Source organism: Pseudochaenichthys georgianus, chromosome 6, assembly GCF_902827115.2.
Source record: "Pseudochaenichthys georgianus chromosome 6, fPseGeo1.2, whole genome shotgun sequence".
NCBI classification, from domain to species: Eukaryota; Metazoa; Chordata; class Actinopteri; order Perciformes; family Channichthyidae; genus Pseudochaenichthys; species Pseudochaenichthys georgianus.
In genome coordinates this window covers 8,474,699-8,494,685 of record NC_047508.1, presented here as the reverse complement: position 1 = coordinate 8,494,685, position 19,987 = coordinate 8,474,699, and the positions used below count along the sequence as shown (strand labels likewise).

Here is a 19,987-nt window from a genome sequence, read left to right as displayed (position 1 = left end):
AACATAGAATTTCACATGAATTCATTTATGATTAGTTTATTTAGATGTCACTTGATTTAAATATACAGTATAAAGAGGTTATGGAGAGGCGTGGATCCTTAGTCTTGGCCGATCGTGAACTAATTAGACTGACGACAAAACAAAATAAAGCAAAACGTAAGAATTAAGGGTTATAATACTTTGAAAAAACTAACAACCCTGAAGTCGGGAATAAAAAAAAAACATGAAATTTTTGAGCTCAAATAATGCATTGTTTGGATTTATTGTTATCGTAAAGTTTGCCCTTGTTCAGGGCCTTGCCATCAAAAAGGAGGGATGTGGAACTGGGCCCTTGCAGACTGCTGTGACATTGTCATGACGACGGAACTGACAGAAAATATCAAAGTAGAATTTGATGATGCAACAAAGCTCTGATGACATCACGGAATGTGATGTTCATCAAACCTATGAGTGCAGAAGCCTGACTGGCAGTATTGCAACATTTACAGCAGACAGGTTGCACCTAAAAAACAGACACAGTAGTTAACAACATTCAGTTGTTTATTAAGCAACATGACAGACCAATTTGAGAGAGTATTTGTTGAAACAGCAGGTGCAGAACAGCTGAGAAGCCTGGTTAAGCACTTAATAAAAACAACGCAAGAAACTGAAACAGTTTCAAGAGAAAATTGTGTACTGAGTAGACAAGTAGAAGTACTCCAGATCAAAGAAAAAGAATACAAGTTGGTTTTAATTGAGCTGCGAGATGTGAAGATACAGCTTAAAAAAAGACAAGATATTTCCAAAGCATTGAAAGCAAAGAAGGAAGATTTCTTACAACAAGCGGCGCAACTGGACATGGTGACCAAAGAAAGAAACTCCTTGATTAAGATGTTGCCATACAAGAAAGAATGCCTTCTGTTGAGACAACAAAAAAGGGACCTGGAAGTGACCATACAAAATAAGGAGAAAGACCAACGGGAGGAAATCCATGTCTACATTCAGGAGGTGGAAAAACTTAGGAACCAGACTAGGAGAATGAAGGAGAAGGGAAGCCGACTTCAGGTGGAAAAAACTGGACTTCTGGATGAAATAACCAGACTTCAGGAGGAGAAAAACAATCTTCATAAGGAGATAGAATACAACCAGAGACGGGAAGAGGAACAATCACTCACTTTACAAAACAGGTGTTCATTGCTAGAGGAAAGAGTGTATTGGGCCAGAGACAAGGTAATGGAAATACATCCGGGACGTACGTTTGCAGCTCTAGGCATGCCTGGGACACACATAAAGATAACGCCTGAGGAAACCGAGGCAGACCTGAAGAACCGAGAGTTAAGTCAAATGTTGAAGGCCCATTGCGACCAGCTGGATAAAAACAAAGAAATAATTAATGAAAAGGAGAGGCAGTATGAAGAGCTTAAGAACCGCACAGCAAGACTGCTGCCTCCAGAGAGGTTTGATATGATCCCAAAATACCAGTGTGTTATTAGAGAGCAAAGTCAACAAATCAAGGCATTAATGGGAGCAGTTAACTGTCACCAAACAAAAGCCGAAGAGTACAGGGGGGATCAGGAGAAAATAGTGGAGAAGGCAACAGCTTACCAAAAGCTGTACCTGAAAGAGAAAATGGAGAATAACGATTTGAGGGAATTCTTAAAGGAGGGTGTCACAAAGCCTGACAACAAATATAGTGCTATCCAGGTCCCAGCTGGCACTAAGGTGTTGCAAAAGCAGTCCAGAGAAAAACATGTTGCCACCAAGATGCCTGGCCTCAAATCAAGTCTTGCCTACCTGCCACCAATCACAAAAAAGTCCCAGCAGGTTCCTGAGGTTAAATTAGATCACATCCAGTCAACTGCTATCCCAAAAAAGGTATTTCTCAAATCTGGTGAGAAACCAGACCTACCCCTAACCAGGAAAATATACGGTACTTATAGCCTTCTCCCACCCATCAAGCCTCCGAAGGGGCAGTCATCAGCATGTCAAAGGAAAACGTTCATGACTGAACCAGACTGTGACCCCACGTTAAGTGTTTAAAAAACAAGATGAATTTGATTTAAAGTTTAGTTGACTTTAAAATAGTAACATCGGTAATATATATTTATCATAAATATGTATTTATATTTAATTTATATTTATTAATAATGATTGAGCAGAATTCAAATGAGTTTAGGCCAAAATAATGTTTAGATAGTCATGGATGGAGTTGTTGATCGTTGATTGTTGTGGCTGTGCCTGTCACTGTGGTCCTGAGTTGTGTCTGTTGCTGTGGTCCTGAGTCTTGGATCCTGAGTTGTGGCTGTGCCTGTGGCTGGGGTCCTGAGTCGCGGATCCTGAGTCTTGGCTGTGCCTGTCGCTGTGGTCCTGAGTTGTGTCTGTGCCTGTTGCTGTGGTCTTGAGTTGTGGCTGTGCCTGTGGTCCTGAGTTGTGGCTGTGCCTGTGGCTGGGGTCCTGAGTCGTGGATCCCGAGTCTTCGCTGTGCCTGTTGCTGGGGTCCTGAGTTGTGGCTGTGCCTGTCGCTGGGGTCCTGAGTTGTGGCTGTGCCTGTTGCTGTAGTCTTGAGTTGTGGCTGTGCCTGTGGTCCTGAGTTGTGGCTGTGCCTGTGGCTGGGGTCCTGTGTCGTGGATCCTGAGTCTTGGCTGTGCCTGTCGCTGGGGTCCTGAGTTGTGGCTGTGCCTGTTGCTGTGGTCCTGAGTTGTGGCTGTGCCTGTTGCTTTGTTCCTGAGTCATGATCCTTAGTTGTGGCTGTGGCTGTTGCTGTGGTCCTGAGTTGTGGCTGTGCCTGTTGCTTTGTTCCTGAGTCATGGATCCTTAGTCGTGGCTGTGCCTGTCGCTGGGGTCCTGAGTTGTGGCTGTGCCTGTTGCTGTGGTCTTGAGTTGTGGATGTGCCTGTGGTCCTGAGTTGTGGCTGTGCCTGTGGCTGGGGTCCTGTGTCGTGGATCCTGAGTCTTGGCTGTGCCTGTCGCTTGGGTCCTGAGTTGTGGCAGTGCCTGTTGCTGTGGTCCTGAGTTGTGTCTGTGCCTGTCGCTGGGGTCCTGAGTTGTGGCTGTGCCTGTTGCTGTGGTTTTGATTTGTGGCTGTGCCTGTGGTCCTGAGTTGTGGCTGTGCCTGTGGCTGGGGTCCTGTGTCGTGGATCCTGAGTTGTGCCTGTGGCTGGGGTCCTGAGTCGTGGATCCTGAGTCATGGCTGTGCCTGTTGCTTTGTTCCTGAGTCATGGATCCTGAGTTGTGCCTGTGGCTGGGGTCCTGTGTTCTGGATCCTGAGTTGTGGCTGTGCCTTTCGCTGGGGTCCTGAGTCGTGGCTGTGCCTGTTGCTTTGTTCCTGAGTCATGGATCCCGAGTTATGGCTTTGCCTGTTGCAGTGGTCCTGAGTTGTGCCTGTTGCTTTGGTCCTGAACCATGGCTGTGCTTGTCGCTGTGGTTCTGAGTTGTAGTTCCTGAGTCGTGGGTGTGGCTGTCACTGAGGTTCTGAGTTGTGGTTCCGGCTGCCACTGTGGTCCTGAGTTGTGCCTTATTCTATGGAATCAGCTTCCAGTTTGTGTTCAGGAGGGAGACACCCTAACCATTTTTAATCACGCTTAAGACCTTCCTTTTTCTTAAAGCTTACAGTTACGGCTGCCTAGAATCAGCCCCTTGTTTTGTTGTTATTGATTTAGATTGTCACCTTACGTATTCATTATTTTTCTCCGTCTCTGCATACTCTTATGTCTCCAATATGTGTGGTACTAACCCAGCTTCCCAAAAGTTTTTTTTGTGTCTTTCCACAGACTGAACCCAAATATAACCATTTCGGTCGACGGGCGCTCGCCGGCTACTCCTTCTGCTTTGCACGAAGACGGTAATACTAACCTGGCAGGTTATCAGCATTGAAGGCTATGCTTAGTCGACGCTCACCTTACTACTTCTTTGCTGACACCTCGAGGATCCATCTTCATCTTCTCCTTATATATATACAAATGCATTTTTTTCAAGCATTTGGACTATCTATGTTGTTGTGTATGTGATAATGTGTGATATTGTGCTGTATGAATAAACTTTGATTGATTAATAATACACAGATATACTGGTCTTCCCTACACAGGCCGACGCAGGAGATTTTAGGGGTAGACCAAAGAGAGCATATTCAGCCAGAAAATCAGTAATTCTAACATAACTTATTGAAAATGAAATGGATGTTATAAGCACTTTCTTTCTTGACCCTTCACCAGTACTGCTTTAAAATGTACCTAAATATGTATTTTTGATATAAAAACATGTACTTTACTGAGCTCAAGTTAGGAAATTATTGGGTTACAGCAGCAGCTGACTAATGTAAAAATAATTTAAAAAAAGGTTAAATTAATATATTCATAATAAAAAAGGAAATATATCTAGTGTTATTGTGCTGTGAGGCATTTTTCTTAAATATCAACATGTTCCAGGCTCACTAAGCACTAATGTGTGTGAAAATGCATTCAAGCTAAGACTTTATATCCTTCAGACCCGGTGTCAGAACAAATCTACAGAGAGCTGGGCATATGATTTTCATGGGAAGGCACACAAAAGAGATTTTTTTGTGGGGGGTGCTTTGGGGTAGCTTAACGTTCTCATTCATAACACTCCGTTCGATGTCTCACTATGGGATGCGCCTCATCGCGGAACAGAAGCATCAATCTCATTACGCCAATCCTGATTGGCTGGTGATCTTGACGTCAGCGTCAGGGAATTCACCCCCTATAAGTAGCTTGTGCTACAACGCATGCGTCATTCAAACACCTCTTCTCGCTTCAGAGCACATCTCTATAGTAGCCGGACAAGCTTAACGGTCCACAGACTGAACCCAAATATAATCATTTCGGTCGACGGGCGCTCGCCGGCTACTCCTTCTGCTTTGCACGAAGACGGTAATACTAACGCCAGTTAGTATTGAAATCGACCTCGCCCCCTTCTCTTCCCCGGAAAGTAAGGTAGGTCTGATTTTTTAAAGCTAGCAACACACCTGTTGCTAGCTAGCTTCCCCTTACTACCGACACCACGGTAGCGAGGACGCTTTTCTTTTTCTCTCTCACGGAGGAGAAAAGAATTAGAAGTGTATTGACACGCTAGTCAATATTCTTTGAGAACAAAGGACCCACACCGTCCCTTTTTCTCCGGATTAAGGACGGGTTGGTAACACTTTTCTCTCAACGACGTACCTGTTACGAGCGGGTCCTCTCCACGCCACGAGGCGAACAAGATGGACGCCTCTCCCCCTCACACCAGAGGAGTCAGGGACTCGGAGGCTCGGTCATGCGGCTGCGGGTTGAAGATAGCAGGCACAGACTCACACCAGGTCTGCTCGTCCTGCCTCGGGCTGGAACACGCCCAGGAGGCTATCTACAACCCCGGCTCGTGCGGGCATTGTGTCCGTTTCACCCGAAAGAGCCTCCGCCGATGGCTAGCACACCAAGCTAGCTTGTTGGAACAGGACTCCCTCATGTCCACTGATTCGCCGTTTGGCAATCAAGACACGGGGGTGTCCGCCGCAGAGACTGAGCCCCTCACTGTGTTGGTCTGGGGCTCACTAACAGCGGCAGCTGCGGAACCGGGATCCCACGCCGTGTCAAGCCGGGACCCGGTGGCGGCAAGAGACACGGGAACGGAGCCCCACGCCTCACCAGGCGGGAACTCCCGGCGAGACCTCACCATGGTCTCGCCCGCGGAGGCTCGGCCTGCTCCGCATACCGCCGATGGAACTGCTGTTGGCAGCGCGCCTCCTACCGAGGATGGGCCCGTCACCAAGCAGGAACCCCACGCTGCCAGCGAAGGTGGACCGTTTCCAGTCGACCATGACTGAACGGTCCTACAGAGCCGCAGCGTTGTCCGCCAGGGCTCTGAACGTTTCCTCACTGCTAACCGCATACCAAGCGGAGCTCTGTGAGGATATGTCGAGTAATCCTGGACCGGCCGTTCTGGACGAGTTGGCCGCGGTCACAGACATTTGTCTCCGTGTCCAACACTGCGCCGTCCAGGCCACGGGCAAAACAATGGGGATCATGGTGGTGCAGGAAGGAGCTAGATGGCTCAACCTCACCAACCTCCCAGACCGGGAAAAGGAGGATGTGCTTGATATGCCCATCGTTCCCGAGAGGATTTTCGGCTCCGCTCTTGCCTCCATGCAGAGGAGATGCGAGTCAAAAAAGAAGGAGGACGAGGCCCTCCACCTCTGCCTCCCTCGAAGGGCTGCCGCTGTCTTTGCAGCGGCAGCCCTTCGTCCAAGCTGCCTCGAACCCTGCTCGGTTCAAAATACCGAAAACGCAGAGGTCGCAGTCCGCCCTGAGTCCCCAGCCCAGGCAGGGGACGAGGGCGAGCTGGCCTAGAAAATCTCCGGTTCCGGCTGCAGCCCAGGCGCAGCCAACCCAGAATTTCGGCCAGCAGTCGAGGAAGAAGAAGCGAGCGGCGTGACAGCCCCTCCTTCTCCCCTCTGTGACAGAGCTGGAAGTCTACGGTTCCCCAGCTCTGAATGTGTTCCCGCCGCCTCGAGAGATGCCTCAACACCATCCTCAAGTCCGCATAAACACATGTCACACACTTATTGATTTTTCTGTCATAAAACATGTTCCGCTGACGCATCCAGGCTTCGAGCCAAGGGCGCAGCTCTAAAAAAAAAAAAATGAAAAGAAAAACAATAAACAGTCCGTCAACTGTTCCCCTTCTGAGAGCAGCTACGGCCTCTCTCAAAGGGCGGACCATTGACGGGTCTGTGAAGGCACCACCGTCACGCGCATGCGCAGTGCCGGCTGGGGCTGTAAAGGCACCACCGTCACGCGCATGCGCAGTGCCGGCTGGAGCCGTAAGGGCACCACCGCCACACGCATGTGCTGTGTCGGTGGGGATTGTCAAAATGGGGCACCACAGTGCTCAGACACTGGAGGGCCCCATAACACAACAAATAGAGACTCAGAGGGGAAGAGACGTGACATCTCAGCTGGCTCTAAGGAGCATACAGCGGGAGATGCTCACGACATCTGCTTGGGTTTCTCAAGACAGTTACATGGAGCTACAGACTCCAAGTCACCGTCACCCCCCCTCGCTTCTCGGGCATTCTGCATTCACAGGCCCGAGGAGAGTCAGCCCATATTCTGGAGAGAGAGATTATCTCACTCCTAGAAAAGAGGGCTATATCTATTGTACCCGTCGAGCAGACATAGGGCGGCTTCTATTCCAAGTACTTCCTCGTTCCCAAACGGGGAGGGAACGGAATTCGGCCAATACTTGATTTGAGGGCTCTGAACAAATATCTAAAAATATATAAGTTCAGAATGCTCACTCACACATCTCTGCTGCGGCTCGTGCGACAAGACGACTGGTTTACATCAGTCGACCTGAAAGATGGGTATTTTCAAATCCCAGTATATTACCCACACAGGAAATATCTGAGATTCGCATTTCAGGGGATCTGTTATGAATACAGAGTACTCCCCTTCGGTCTGTCTCTCAGTCCAAGGGTGTTTGTACGGTGTACGGAAGCCGCGATAGCCCCGTTAAGACAACAGGGTATTCGCCTGGCGACCTACCTGGACGACTGGCTGCTTCTCGCACAGTCGGAGCAGGAGGCTGTTACGCAGACAAATCAGTGTGCGAAAAAGTACACGTCCCACCGTCCGGGACATGTTATTTACAATATCGGACAAGTAGATCTTTCAATTGACTTGTCCGGCGGACAAGTGACGTTTTTCGCCCCGATTTATTGACAAATTATTGATACATTGAGTTTACAAAAGGCAGAACTCATTCGCAAATTGTCCGTGTCCGCCATTGTTCGTTTAGAAGTGTTAGTTTTGGTTCTGCTTGTCGATTCCTAAGGAAATGCATCTCGCCGCTTTCTGTACAGTTAGACGGGGCGGGAAGTGTAGCACAGTGGCTGGGCTGGGAAGCAAAACTCGGTTCCGAGTAGGAACAAATAACAATTGTCCGGTCCCGGGATTAATAAGAGTTGTGAGGACAGGAGGAGAGGCCGAGCCCCGCGGACTGCAGCTCTCTCTCTCTATGCTCCGTATCAGCTGATCGCTGCACGGTGCAGCTCAGCGTCTCTCTCTCTTTCTACACACAGCGGATCCGCTGCCCGTATAACAGCCTCATCTTTGTCAAACTTATGTTCTCTCTCTAACACGTAATGAAGGTTATTAAGCGTTTGAGCTCCTGTGTTAATATTGACCGCCATTTCCTTTATGAAGTGAAGCAGCCTCCCTGTCTGTGTCCTCGCGCTGTCCTCACATCCCCGGACCCCCAGACTCGGAGGAGCAGGGATGTCAGTATTGTTTATGAAGCAGGGTATAGAAAGTACATTATTGAAATGCTATTTATACTATTTATTAACTTTTACAAACAGTGAGTAGCTGGGCAGCTGCCAGCATGTGTATTACAGGACATGTGTAAGCGTGCAAGTGTCTTTGAGTTGTAGAAAAGCGCTAGGCCTATAGGCTATAAATATAATAATGATAATAATAACTTTATTTGTATAGCACCTTTCATACAGGGGATTGCAGTTCAAAGTGCTTTACATCAGTAAAAAATAAGACATACAATCAGTGTAAAACAAGCAGCAAGAGCAAAGCATAAAGTGGGATAAAATAATTAAAAATAAAAACATGGGGAATAAAACATAGAGAAATAGTGCAATGTCAATCACAGAGAATAGTGTAGTATAATAGTGTAAAATCAGTCAAGTGCTTTGGTAAAGAGAGGTTTTAAGCTGCCTTTTAAAAATGCCTAATGTATTGGCTTTCCTAATATTGTTGGGTAACGTGTTCCACAGTTTTGGGACGTAGTTTACAAAGGCTGCATCACCGATCTTCTTAGGACTCTTTCTGGTGACCTCTAATAGACCTGCATCTGATGATCGCAGTGTTCTGGCAGGTGTGTAGTTCATTAGAGAGTCAGCCATGTAGCTGGGTCCTTGTCCATTTAGAGCTTTGTATGTGAGGAGAAGCCCCTTCAAATCAATTCTAAGAGTTACAGGAAGCCAGTGTAGAGTAGCTAAGACAGGACTAACGTGTTCCCTCCTTTTGGTATTCGTTAGTAGTCTAGCTGCAGAGTTTTGAATGAGCTGGAGTCTTTGTACATTCTCAAACTGCACCACTTAGGACTAACTAAACAATGCAGAGATTATTTTTATATAATTGTATTCAATAACCGTAAGAAATTCAACAGTATGAAGTGATTCGTAAATAGGAATACAGATTTGACTTAATGTTTTCATAAATATATTTTTCTCCCAGTTTGTCATGGGACTGATTTACCCTCTCCAAGAACCGGAATCGAGAACCGAAAATAACCAGAATCGAAAAGCAGAACCGCAATCGTTAAAATCCAAACGATACCCAACCCTATGTGTGATGCAGTAAAATCTTACCGCTCACTTACGTTAGCGGTGTCGTAAAAACCGTGGGAAAATGTAAAAAATACGATGACGAAGAAGAAGATTCCAGTGGCCCCAATTGTTGTCAATTCTGGACAAGTGAAAAATGTATTCGGACAAGTAGATTGCCAAACTCACTTGTCCATGGACAAGTACTCTCTAAAAACTTTTTCTCACACTGCAAATGTCCTCGTAAAGCACCTGCTCAACCTGGGTTTCATAATAAACACAGAGAAGAGCATGTTGTGCCCCGCGCAGACTATACTCTTCCTGGGTTTACGCCTGAACTCGGTGCCCTTTTCAGCTCGCTTGTCAGCAGAAAGAGTGAAAGCTTTCAGAGCTTGTCTCGCTCTTTTCCAGCTGCGCAAACATGTTCTCTTCAGATCATGCCTGCGATTGCTGGGGCTCATGGCGTCAGCCATCCTGGTGGTACGACTGGGACGCTTACACATGAGGGAGTTTCAGCGCTGGTTGGCCGCCCTAAAACTAAAGAGTGATGGTTACTGTGCCCCAGGGCAAACAGAGTGTGGTTGAAGCCCAACCCTGCCTTTATCTTAAGGCGGTTAGTTCAGGTACCACATTTGACATTGAGGCATCCTCCCCGCCACTGTATTTCTCCGGGGAACAGCGGCCGGATTTGCCGTGTCCAGCCCGTGCTTTACGCACGTACAGGGACAGATCAAGGGTGCTTCGTCATAATGACCAACCCCTTGTGTCCTGGGCTAACCCTTATAAGGGCAAGCCTGTTACTAAGCAACGGCTCTCCCACTGGTTTGTGGAAGCAATTGCTTTGGGGCCCATACGAGTCAGAGTTCGCAGGCATCCTCGGGTCCACGAGCTCTTTCGACTCAGGGTCTGGCTCCCATCCAAGACATTGGTGCAAGCGGCGAGCTGGTCCTCGCCGCTCACTTTTGTCCGCCTCTTAACATTTTTTAAAAATAAAATAATACTTTATTCCGAGTTTGCTTGCTTTTCTCTTTGGAGGTCATCACATAACGGCATTGTAATACACGGTTCGGCTGCATTAAATATTATATATCTGCCGTAGTTCGCTATTTATAGAGCCCTGATCAGAAGACTACTAGACAAACAGGAAGAACTGCCGCCTAAACTGAATATGTGTCGTGGATCATAAATATATCAGCAATTAAACAAAATCTTCAATTTCTCTTCACAATATAAGTCTCCTTGCAGTATCAACACTAATTCGGCTGACTTTTATATTTGATCCAATCGGTATATTGGTATATTTACACCATAACGGTGCAAAGCTGATAGAAAGGGACACCTGGTGGTTAAAGCACGTTATTGAAATGTATTATTTTTACTATTAGATATCAATAGGAGACACAGACAGACAAACTAATAAGGCTTTATTTAAACATTAAAGAATACTTTAGGTTAAGGTCTTATTTTGAATAAGAAAAAAGCTTTGGGGGTATAAATATTAAGCCTGACAAAGTACTAATATATTGCTTTCCTGCAATGTTAACTACTGTACGTTTTAAGCACTTATTTTAACTGATATTATACATATGTATTATACTCTTATACAGTGGCGGTTCTACAGGGTGGCACGGGGTGAAAGCTGCCACCTCAGAAAATGCCTTGCCACCCCAGCTGCCACCCCAGTTGGCAGCTTTGTTTTGAAAAAAAAGTTGTGGCTCATCGGACATTTATGAGGCAAAATCTCTAATGTCCGAGTGCAAGTGAATGCAGCACAAGACGGGAGCCTTGTAACCCCACCCCCGGCCCTGGAACGAGTGTGGAAATATGATTGGCGGCGATTTCATTTGAACAGGGGACAGCGCAAAACGAGAAGCATTTCGGATCCAAGTAGACGGAAGGAATTTGCGGTCAGTGGCGGTGCCAGGGTATGGCTGGGGTAGGCTACAGCCATACCAAGAAATGGCTTAGCCCCACAATGAAAAATGATGTTAAGGTAAGCAAAATAAAATCCGCCAACTCGCGGAGTAAATTGCACTGACAGCAGTTAGTAAGATTGATTTCAGTAGCCACTAGAAACGGTTTTGAAAACTTTTGTCACATAGTGATCGTCTTCCCAATAGAACATCTTTGATAATGTCTTCTGGCCAATCAGAATCACGATAACGGTGTGGTATTGTGTCAGGAAGTCCCGATACATCAATACAACATTACGTGTTGATAGTAATCAACACGTAATGAAATAAGACCCCACGGTTTGATGATTGATAGGTGTATGGGCTGTCTTTCATTTTGACACACAGAACAATGGGGGCTATCCACCCTTATCCACAATGTAAAGTCATTCACAGCCTCTTCCTCTTCTCTCTGTGAGGAGCAGCAGGTTCAGCTTTCAGAACAAAGTAAAAACAAATTAAATACCATTCATTTTTTCTTTTAAATGTCGTGGAGTAATAGATTTATTTATTTTCTTCTCAAGAGAGTACCATAATGTGTATTTAGTTAGTATTTCAAAAAATCTCCTGGATTGGCTCCAGGTCGCCATTTTTATTTACTACAAGACAAATGTCCCTTTTTATTTCATACAGTTCAATTTGGATTGAGACAGGGAAATAATCTAAACCTCACGCATGGCGTTTCACTGTCAAGGGGAGCGTGTATGTAATTACATTGCAAATACTGACTTGAGCCCCACCACTGTATGGGTTAGCCCTATAGATTTAGGACAAATATTTAAATTGACTGTCTCATGAAGAAAGATTCTAAAATAAAAAGGACCACAACTATACAATACACAATCCAACTGATAAGATACAGTAAGGGCTTTGATATCCAGCACTTTCTTTAAGGATAACAAAAAGATTATCACATGACATTTGCATGTAAAAAAGTCTGTGACCAACACATTGTTACTTTACATATATATCTGTTTGTTTAAAGTTTCCAGGTGATGCGGCAGACAGACCAGAGGATGCTGACCACGAGAGACAGACCTATTTGTCATGTCTAGGAAACTAATAGTGAAAGTTTATTCTTTATGTTAGTTTTGTCATGTCCCTTTGCCCTGTGCTTTATGTTTATTCCCTTAATTAATCATCCCTCTCATTTCAGGCCTCCACGCTCCCCGCCCCTTTCTGTCTCCTGCGTCCTTGATTGTTTCCCCGCCCTGATTGTTTCCACCTCTGCTCCCATACTCACCTTGCCGGACACCACTCGTCAGTTTGTGGTAGAAGTGGATGCCTCCAACGAAGGGGTGGGAGCGGTCCTCTCCCAGCGACTACAGAAGGACAACAAACTTCACCCCTGCGCTTTCCTGTCCAGGAAGCTCTCCCCAGCAGAGAGAAATTACGACGTGGGAAACCGTGAGTTGCTGGCCGTGAAGCTGGCACTGGAAGAGTGGAGGCATTGGTTGGAGGGAGCCGAGCATCCTTTCGTGGTTTGGACCGATCACAAAAACTTGGAGTATATAAGAAAGGCCAAAAGACTGAACTCCCGCCAGGCTAGGTGGACCTTGTTTTTCAACCGTTTTGACTTTGTTCTTTCCTTCAGGCCGGGGTCTCAGAATGTCAAGCCTGACGCTCTGTCCCGTCTGTTTGACCCTGTGCCTGCAGTCAAGGAGCCGGAACCCATCATCCAATTAAACCGGGTGGTAGGAGCGCTGACTTGGTCAGTAGAGAAGGAGGTAATACGAGCCAATGCTGGAGCTCCTGCACCAAGGGGTTGCCCGCCTAACCGGCTTTTCGTTCAGGAGGCCGAGCGACCACAGGTGATCCACTGGGCTCACACTTCGCTGCTCACCTGTCACCCTGGAGTCAAGAGAACTATGTTCATCATAAAACAACGTTTCTGGTGGACATCCATGGAGAAGGAGGTGAAGGAGTATGTGGAGGCGTGCCCTGTCTGCGCTCGAAACAAGACCTCTTCCAGGGCGCGAATAGGACTATTACAACCACTCCCTATTCCCAACAGACCCTGGTCCGAGATCTCCATGGACTTCGTCACTGGCCTGCCCCTCTCTAGAGGTAAAACCACAGTTCTTACGGTAGTGGACCGTTTTTCGAAAATGACACATTTCATTGCTCTGCCCAAGATGCCCTCAGCGAAGGAAACGGCTGAGGTCATGATGCATAATGTGTTTCGGCTTCATGGTTTCCCAAAGGATATTGTCTCCGACCGGGGCCCCCAGTTTGTGTCACGCTTCTGGAAGGAGTTCTGCTGCCTCATCGGTGCCACGGTCAGTCTCTCGTCAGGATACCATCCGGAGTCTAACGGCCAGACAGAGCGCCTAAATCAAGAACTGGAGACCTGTTTGCGCTGCTTGGTGTCCCAGAATCCATCCTCCTGGAGCGAGCACCTCACCTGGGTTGAGTATGCGCACAACATCCTCCCTACTTCTGCCACGGGCCTGTCCCCATTTCACTGTGTTTATGGCTACCAGCCGCCACTGTTCCCAGCCACGGAGAGGGAGGTCACGGTCCCGTCTGCCCACGCGCTGGTCAGGCGTTGTCGGCGCGTGTGGGCTGCGGCTAGGAAGATCCTCTGCAGGAATTCACAACTGGTGAAAAGAGCAGCAGACCGAAAACGCCGACCAGCTCCTGTATACCAGCCAGGCCAAAAAGTCTGGCTTTCTACACGAGACCTTCCCCTCCACGTACTCTCCCGTAAATTGGCTCCCCGGTTTGTGGGTCCTTTTCCCGTCACCAAGGTCATCAACCCGGTTTCAGTGAGACTACGGCTTCCCAGGTCCATGAAGGTACATCCCACCTTCCATGTAGGGAAACTAAAACCCTTGAAGGAGAGCGCTATGGTTCCCACCGCCAAACCCCCCCCCGCCCCCCCGGATGATTGATGGAGGTCCGGTTTACACCGTCAAGAAGATATTGGCTAGTCGGAAAAGGGGTAGAGGGCGACAGCTACTGGTTGACTGGAAGGGTTATGGTCCTGAGGAGCGGATATGGATTCCTTCCCGCTTCGTCATAGATAAAAGCCTCATTGAGGATTTTGACCGCCTCAACTCAGAGGAGCCTGGGCCGTCAGGAGCCGTCCCTAGAAGGGGGGGTACTGTCATGTCTAGGAAACTAATAGTGAAAGTTTATTCTTTATGTTAGTTTTGTCATGTCCCTTTGCCCTGTGCTTTATGTTTATTCCCTTAATTAATCATCCCTCTCATTTCAGGCCTCCACGCTCCCCGCCCCTTTCTGTCTCCTGCGTCCTTGATTGTTTCCCCGCCCTGATTGTTTCCACCTGTGTCCCCTTTACCTGTGTATATATTGTGGTAGCTTCCTCCTGTTCATTGTCAGTTCGTTGTCTTACTATGACCCACGTTCCTGATTACCTCACGGACTTCCCACGGATCTACCTCAGTGATCACTTGCTAGTTTTCCTCGAAAGAGTATATTTGTTTTCCTTGTTTTGATTACTGTGCTAAATTCCAGTAAAGTCTTTATTTTTGAAAACACTATCTGAGTCGTGCAATTGAGTTCATGCCTCAGAGTCTCTCCTTGACACTATTCTTAACATCAGTGAACTTCAGCATGGACTCAAAGGTACAAGGAATCGAGAAACGTTCTGGTTTAAATAGATAAAGTAACAACTATAATCAGCTTTCACATTTCAATGTATTTAAGGCAATTATTATTTTACAATGTGAGAATTGCTACCATTTGTCTCTACATATTGTCTGTAAAAGACGTGGTAAAAGTGGTTCTTGCAGTGAGACAACCGAGCAGTTGAATATTATTTAATAAGATATTTTAATGTTGATTAACTGCAGACTGTTCATTCATAATCTGATTATCTTTGTAGTACAAAGTGATGAATTAAAAAAATAAATTAACATTTAAAAAATACATTATTTCTACAGCCGCTAAATAAACGTTTCATAAATAACACACTTGCTCTGCAATAATGTCATATGTTTGTCATTTCTGTTAGGAAAGGACATACCTGAAGGACACAACTGCCTCACCGTTTTCTCAAGAGGGGCAAGAAGAAAATGAAAAGCTGATTTCAGATTAAAGACCAATACAGGACATTCACTAAGAAACTACACTTTTATTGTGAACACAAAGTCAAAGAGGACCATCATTTGTTTGTGGCAGCTGAGCCCAGTATGGGCTCACAGATGCAGTTAGGTGGTTTCTTCATCAGACCTGGTCCTCCTCCATCAGGCCATGTCCTCATCCCAGAGAAAGACCTCTCCACCTTCTCCAGCCAAACCCACAGACAGGACATCCGTCATGCTGAGGTTTCTCCCAAAGTCTCTGCACGCTGTCTCAATTGATCCACACTGCGAATATGAGGGGGAAATGTGTGTCATAAATGCTTTAGACAATAAGAAATATGAAGTTAACTGTAAGGAATGGCTCATTCTTTTTTAAATAGACAAAACTATTACTGTATTTCAATATCTCATGTCTGAAAGTTTAATTTAAAAGAAGAAGAGGCCCCAAAAATAAAGATTGGTATATCAATAAATGTAGTTGATTGTATCTTTTTAATTGTTTAAAGTAGATAGAACTGGTACTTAAGAGTTTGAATACAGTCTGGTTGCAGAGGAGGCACACAGGTAAGAGCATATAGCTACCATCACATGTAACTAAGCTTGACTTGAATTTATTAAAAGTATAATTAAGTAACAGCAACAAATCAATAGCAAATCGTGCACAAATGTGAATCTTTGCTGGGTCCACTGTTGAATTTACCACATATTGTATGTTTTAGAAACCTTAAGGCATTTATAGATTTGTATGCAAGTAATATCCCAAAACTCAATAAATACCGTAGATTATTATTGAAAGTTATGCTGAATAGTTTCATGTTCACTTACCTTAAGCAACGTAAAACGTGCAGACCGGGGGGAATACAAATACTTGTATTTCTCTTTTTTGGTTTGCAAGGGTGTCCCCTTCCGCGGAGCCCATTTTCTGTAGTATTATCCTAACAGAGAAAACAAGAGGGAACAACCCTTATTTAGGTTTTTTAAAAAGTGACAATATCAGCTTGCATTCATCCGACAAAAATACGACACAGGGTATTGTCTAATTGCTGGTTGTCTTGTGTTTTTATGGGATTTGGATAACGGATTTATTCTATAAAATATTTTGAATGGTTTTCACTTAATACTGTTATAAAGTCGGCTGGGGACGGGCTGTAGTAAATAGTGCAGCAGGTCTACACAGCTAGCTCGCTAGTTAGCATTATTAACGTCAGCTATTTATGTACATTTTCAAGTTCTGCTTGAAAGCAAGTTCCTGCAAACTGTTCAAACAAACGCTTCAACTTGTACCATTTATAATCTGTATGTTTGAATATGGATCTTAAATCGGCGTGACGTTGAAGCAGCTGCAGTTCCGTTAGCATTTTGCTTCTGGCAACTAGATTTATGATTTGAAAATTATAAAAGTAGGGTAGACATGTGGATATTATCCGGCTGAACAAAACGTGACCTGTCTCTTAAATGCGTCTCAACCACAGACCTTATTTCCAGCTAGTTTCAAACCATATTGCACTATCTACGTTAACGTTATTTCTGGAACCAACTGGAAATGTGAGATTCATATTTTTCAGATACACAGATCTTATAGTGAGGTTAATCTCATACAGTACTCTGCTCTTCAACACTAATGTGACGCTAGCTGTCTGCATCGTTGAGCATAGCTATTTTAAATTAACAATAACAATGCATACAGTTACCTACATAGACATATAAAGAGTAGACGCCGCATTGGATGCTGGGGCGCAAGAAATACGGCCGCCATCTTGGACCGGTCATCCTACCCATATTGTACAGACATTCTACCCATAGACAGCAGAGGTTTCAAGATGCCAGAGCACTGTGCAGCATATTGCTGTGCAAATCGGCGGACGATTGCGAACAGGGGTCGGGGGATTACTTTTCACAAGTAAGATTCAACATTATAATTGGTTGTATTTTGTAAATAGAATATTATTGTACTGTATTGATGTCCGCCAGCGAAATCGTAGCCAGCAAACATTATGTTCATGGCCAACTGAGACTTTATAAATCGCTGCTGTAACAAGTGAATTTCCCCGTTGTGGGATGAATAAAGTAAAATCTAATCTAATCTATCTAGGAAGAAGAAGGAAGAAAATAAGCTTGACCTCCTTCTTCAAATGTTTTTGTGTTGACTCTCAAATCTCCCGTTTTTATTTTGAAGGTTTCCCAAAGACAAAGATATGAGAAAGAAGTGGGAAGTTGCTTTGAGGAGGGAAGGGTTCACTGCAAGCGAGTCATCCGTGATTTGCAGTGAGCATTGTAAGCAGGACGAGTTTGACAGGACAGATTGTCCGACTCAGAGATGGTGTTATTCCCTCCATCTTCAGCTTCCCGGTTCACCTCCAAAGAGTAGGTGTATCATCATAAGGCTATTAGCATTCATAAATGTAAATATTCTATTATCAATAACAGGGCAGGGTGAAATACCTGTGTGTGTGTGTGTGTGTGTGTGTGTGTGTGTGTGTGTGTGTGTGTGTGTGTGTGTGTGTGTGTGTGTGTGTGTGTGTGTGTGTGTGTGTGTGTGTGTGTGTGTGTGTGTGTGTGTGTGTGTGTGTGTGTGTGTCAAGTATTCTGCTTTTTCATTTTAGCCGGAAAAGGGCAGGACGATGTCTACTTCCAGAAAAGCTGAAGAGAGCCTGTCTATGGCCCCTCAGGACGACCCAGAAGCTTCAACCTCACACTCACAACCTCAGCCTAATGATGTGAGTATTTCTATTTTCAACATCATTCATAATGGTCCTAGACAAAGTAAAATCTCTCTTGTTTGCTGCCACTCATATTAAACACACTCACAAATAAACCCATACACACACAATTGAAGACATGTTGAACATGCATTCCTGGCACACTCACACACGTGCACACACACACACACACACACACACACACACACACACACACACACACACACACACACACACACACACACACATACACACACACACACACACACACACACACACACACACACACACACACACACACACACACACGATGCTGGCAGTGGCTTTGACAGGTGATGACTATAAGAAAGAATGTGGGCCATACTCTAGTTGTGTCAAAGTGATGTGTGTGAAGTGAAACATCACTCAAACCATGTTCATCCCTCTTTCTAGGATCATCGCTATGTCTCGCCTGCTTCTCCTACTGCTCTTAAGGCCAGACTCAATGAAGCTTTAGCAAGAGTGGAGAGTGGAGAGCGAGAGAGGAAGAATGCCATGGCTAGAGAAAAGAGGGCAAAGACCACAGTGAGGAGTCTTTTGGGGGATTTGAGGGAAAAGAACCTCATTAATGAAGAACTCAAAGAGGCTTGATTTCTACTCAGGTAAGATGAAAGTAGCACTTTGAAATTCATGTACATCTTACTCTTACACTCTTTATTAAACTCCTTTGTTATTATATGAAGGGGACTTATTAATTTTTTCTCATACAATTTCAGATCTTCAAATAGACTTCAAGGCAAAGCAGGGCCATGAGTACTCAAAGGACCACAGAGAGTTTCCCCTCACACTCCATCTACATGGTCCAAAGGCATACAAATACCTCAGAGAGACCAAAAAGGTAGTCTTAATGTTGTTCAATTTCATTTTTGGAAATTACGGTTGCAAGTATGTTAAATAGCTACTTCTCAATTTTTGTACAGGTGGCTGTGTTCGGTGGATTGCAAGCCTGGCCTGAACAAGATGATGCTGGATATGCTGGAGAGAAGATGCCAGGAAGACCAGGCTAAACATGGATGTGTTTCACTCATGTTGGATGACATGGCCATCAGAAAACATGTGCAATATAATCCACATAACCAGTCAATGTCTGGTTTTGTCGACATGGGTGATGGAAACAATGAGACCGATGCTGCTACTGAGGCTCTTGTGTTCATGGTGGTTGGCCTACACGGACATTGGAAGGCTCCCATTGCATATTACCTGACGAAGTCTTTGTCACCTGAAACACAAAGGGTCCTAATCTAAATCTAAAATCTAATCTAATCTATCTAGGAAGAAGAAGGAAGAAAATAAGCTTGACCTCCTTCTTAAAATGTTTTTGTGTTGACTCTCAAATCTCCCGTTTTTATTTTGATGGTTTCCCAAAGACAAAGATATGAGAAAGAGGTTCTCAGTCATGCTTTGGAGGAGCCGCATGCACGGGGCATTCGGGTGTCATGAGCAACTTTGTGTAAATATGGTTTGGGCGGGGTGGTGTCATGTTCTTGTGTTTAACTTGAACATTTACATTTTTTATATAGATGTAGAAGTACATTTTCATTTGTTATGACATAGATATTCATTTTTACTGATATATAACTTCTGTCTATGTATAATGTATTATTGTTTCTTCATTTTTCAACTTATTAAAATAGCTGAGTATAGGCCTACACAATCTGCTTCTCTATCATATATAGACCATTAGTGTTTTTTTATGTGCGTGTGTGTATATATTATATATCGTGTGTCTTTTGCAAAATACCCATCATACATAACATAGGCTATCAAATACCAGAATATTCTATTGCTGTTAAGCCTACTATGAATATTAAAATACGCCGAATCATGTGTCCGGTATCATGCCTACATATATGACGTTTGCAGAAAACCCCCCCCGTGAAAATCAGTTTTGTATTCAGCGAGTTATGATTGATAAAATGCGCTGACACTTCATTGCGCC

General features: G+C 45.0%; 1 protein-coding gene and 2 long non-coding RNA genes across 3 annotated transcripts; all 3 read left to right on the top strand.

Moving 5' to 3' along the window:
- Positions 1-458: 458 nt before the first annotated feature.
- Positions 459-4,034, top strand: LOC117447791 (cilia- and flagella-associated protein 58-like). Its single transcript, XM_034084682.1, has 2 exons — positions 459-1,854; positions 3,749-4,034. The coding sequence occupies exons 1-2, from the start codon at positions 553-555 to the stop codon at positions 3,821-3,823; spliced, it is 1,377 nt and encodes a 458-aa protein (XP_033940573.1). The 5' UTR covers positions 459-552; the 3' UTR covers positions 3,824-4,034.
- Positions 4,035-14,813: 10,779 nt separating this feature from the next.
- On the top strand, positions 14,814-15,783 carry LOC139433964 (uncharacterized). Its single transcript, XR_011643358.1, has 2 exons — positions 14,814-14,852; positions 15,241-15,783. It is a non-coding gene; the product is annotated as an uncharacterized lncRNA (long non-coding RNA).
- Positions 15,784-17,944: 2,161 nt separating this feature from the next.
- On the top strand, positions 17,945-18,813 carry LOC139433963 (uncharacterized). Its single transcript, XR_011643357.1, has 3 exons — positions 17,945-18,027; positions 18,442-18,650; positions 18,765-18,813. It is a non-coding gene; the product is annotated as an uncharacterized lncRNA (long non-coding RNA).
- Positions 18,814-19,987: the final 1,174 nt, after the last annotated feature.

Bases quoted from the DNA above. Each gene is read 5' to 3' on its own strand.
- LOC117447791 (XM_034084682.1), top strand. From the start codon at position 553: ATGACAGACCAATTTGAGAGAGTATTTGTTGAAACAGCAGGTGCAGAA. The intron at 1,855-3,748 runs GTATTTCTCAAA...GTCTTTCCACAG, and splicing joins CAACTGCTATCCCAAAAAAG to ACTGAACCCAAATATAACCA.